Source organism: Montipora capricornis, chromosome 7, assembly GCF_036669925.1.
Source record: "Montipora capricornis isolate CH-2021 chromosome 7, ASM3666992v2, whole genome shotgun sequence".
In the NCBI taxonomy this organism is placed as follows: Eukaryota; Metazoa; Cnidaria; class Anthozoa; order Scleractinia; family Acroporidae; genus Montipora; species Montipora capricornis.
In genome coordinates this window covers 31,778,534-31,781,033 of record NC_090889.1, presented here as the reverse complement: position 1 = coordinate 31,781,033, position 2,500 = coordinate 31,778,534, and the positions used below count along the sequence as shown (strand labels likewise).

Genomic DNA, 2,500 nt, shown 5'->3' with positions numbered 1-2,500 from the left:
AAGTTAACGGCTCTGAAAGCCTTGTTGACCGAAAAATTGGAAACGACCAAAAAGCTGGATGAAACAATATTAGAGCTCACCAAACCAAAGGAACTGGAGAAAGAAGTAGAAGATTCTGGTGAGTTTTGTGAGCACGTTTACAGTATTTTAGCGAAAATCGATTTGAGTTTGGAGAAAGGGAAACATGGCGAACACACACAGGCCCATGCGACAAATCAGGAAAATAGTAGTACCAGAAATACCGAAAGTGCAAAAGTGAAACTACCTAAACTCGAACTCAAATCCTTTTCGGGAAATTATCAAGAATGGCAGGGTTTCTGGGACACATTTCAGTCTGCTGTCGATGGAAATACTGGCATCTCGGCCATTGAAAAATTCACCTATCTGAAGAGTTGTGTGACAAGCAATGCTGAATCCGCAATTGCTGGACTGCCTCTGACCGCAGACAATTATAAAGTAGCCATTGACATTCTTAAGGACCGATTTGGTAAACCGCAGTTGCTGATATCAAATTATATGGATGCCTTATTGAAACTTCCATCTGTCAATTCAGTGCATGAAACAAAGAAATTACGTGAATTGTTTGACAAGATTGAAATCAACATGCGAGGTTTGAATGCGTTAGGAGTTGGATCACGGTCCTTTGGGAATTTATTGGTCCCAGTCGTGATGGAAAAAATCCCCTCAGAGTTACGATTGATTGTAAGCCGTAAGTTTGGCAGTGAGGAATCATGGAATCTTGATGCCTTGTTGAGTGCACTGAAAACTGAGTTGGAAGCCAGGGAAAGATGTACTGCAATGAAAACAAGTGGTGCAAATGCCAATACACCCAGGTTTGAACAGTACAGAGCAAGAAGCAAACAACCCCATTCTGCCTCTGCCCTTTATACAGGCAGTGAGGAATTTACTCAACAATGTGTTTTTTGCAAGAAGAATCACAAATCCATTAACTGCATGACCATCACTGAACCGAAAGCTAGGAGAACAATTCTGAGACGAAATGGCAAGTGTTTTGTGTGCCTGAAGGGTGGCCATATCTCCACAAATTGTCCGTCAAAGGCAAAATGCTTTAACTGTGAAGGTAGACACCATGTAACCATTTGTGAAAGAATAAGGAACATTCCAACATCCAGGAATGTAGTTAGTGACGGAGCAACACCACATGGATCTGGATCATCTCAAGATAGGAGCACAGAAGCTGGAACTTCAGCAATGCACGTTAGCAACAATGCCAACTCTGTGTTACAGATAGCCCAAGCCTTTGTTTGCAGACCAGATAACCAACAACTTGGATTGAATGCCCATGTGATATTTGATTCCTGTAGCCAGAGATCATACATAACCAGTAAGGCATGTGAACAATTGAACCTACCAACCATTGGTAAGGAGACACTTTTGATCAAAACATTTGGAGATAACTCAGCCTCTGTGAAGGAATGTGATGTTGTGCAATTGTGTGTCAGAACATTGGATGAAATGAATGTGTATATCACCTCATATGTTGTACCAGTAATTTGCAGCCCAGTGTCCAATCAACGGTCTCGAACCACGTTGGAATGCTACCCCTACTTGCAGGGTCTACGACTTGCATGTGATACAAGTGATTCTGTCAGTGTTGATGTGCTGATAGGAGCAGAATATTACTGGTCGTTCTTTACTGGGAACATCATTAAAGGAGATCCCTATGGACCAGTAGCCCTTGAAACCAATTTAGGTTGGGTTTTATCAGTACCAACTATGTGCTCAACATTGACAAGGTCATGCACTGTGAATCTGAGTTCCACGCATGTGTTAAAGATAGAGTCCACAGAGATAAGTGATATGAAGGATGATCTGCAGAAATTTTGGGACTTGGAAACTTTGGGCATTAAGGAACATAAAACTTCAGTCTATGACAAGTTTTCAAATGACATCACATTTACTGGAAAGAGATACCAGGTCAAGTTACCATTCAAGGATAATCACCCCATGTTACCAGACAATTATACAGTGGCATTGCGTAGACTGACAACAACAATCAAGAAGCTCAAGAACCAAACAGAAATTCTGAAGCAGTATGATGGTGTGATTAGAGAGCAACTGCACAGTGGTGTGGTTGAAATGGTACCACAAGATCAAATACCACCGCCTGGAGATGTCCACTATCTTCCACACAGGACAGTAGTGAGACTTGACAGAGATACAACTAAGGTGAGAGTTGTATATGATGCCTCATCTAAAGTGTTTTGGCCTAGTTTAAATGACTGTCTGCACATTGGACCTTCTCTTAATCCCTTGTTATTTGACATTTTGCTGAGGTTCAGAGTCCATGAAGTTGCCCTAACTGCAGACATTGAGAAGGCGTTTTTGAACATTGAGATTGATCCTGAACACAGGGACTTTGTGAGATTTTTATGGGTTGAAGATCCGAATAAGGAAAGTCCAGAAGTCATGGTACTACGTTTTGCACGTGTGGTATTTGGTGTAAACTCAAGTCCTTTCATTCTAAATGCCACAATCA

The 2,500-nt window shown here is 41.5% G+C and overlaps 1 protein-coding gene across 1 annotated transcript in view; it reads left to right on the top strand.

Moving 5' to 3' along the window:
* The window catches only part of LOC138055851 (uncharacterized), a 2,700-nt gene that overhangs the window by 120 nt on the left and 80 nt on the right, over positions 1-2,500 (top strand). Inside the window, exon 1 of the mRNA XM_068901721.1 lies at positions 1-2,500. This exon is cut by the window's left edge and continues 120 nt beyond it; it is cut by the window's right edge and continues 80 nt beyond it. Coding sequence (XP_068757822.1) covers positions 1-2,500 — 2,500 coding nt within the window.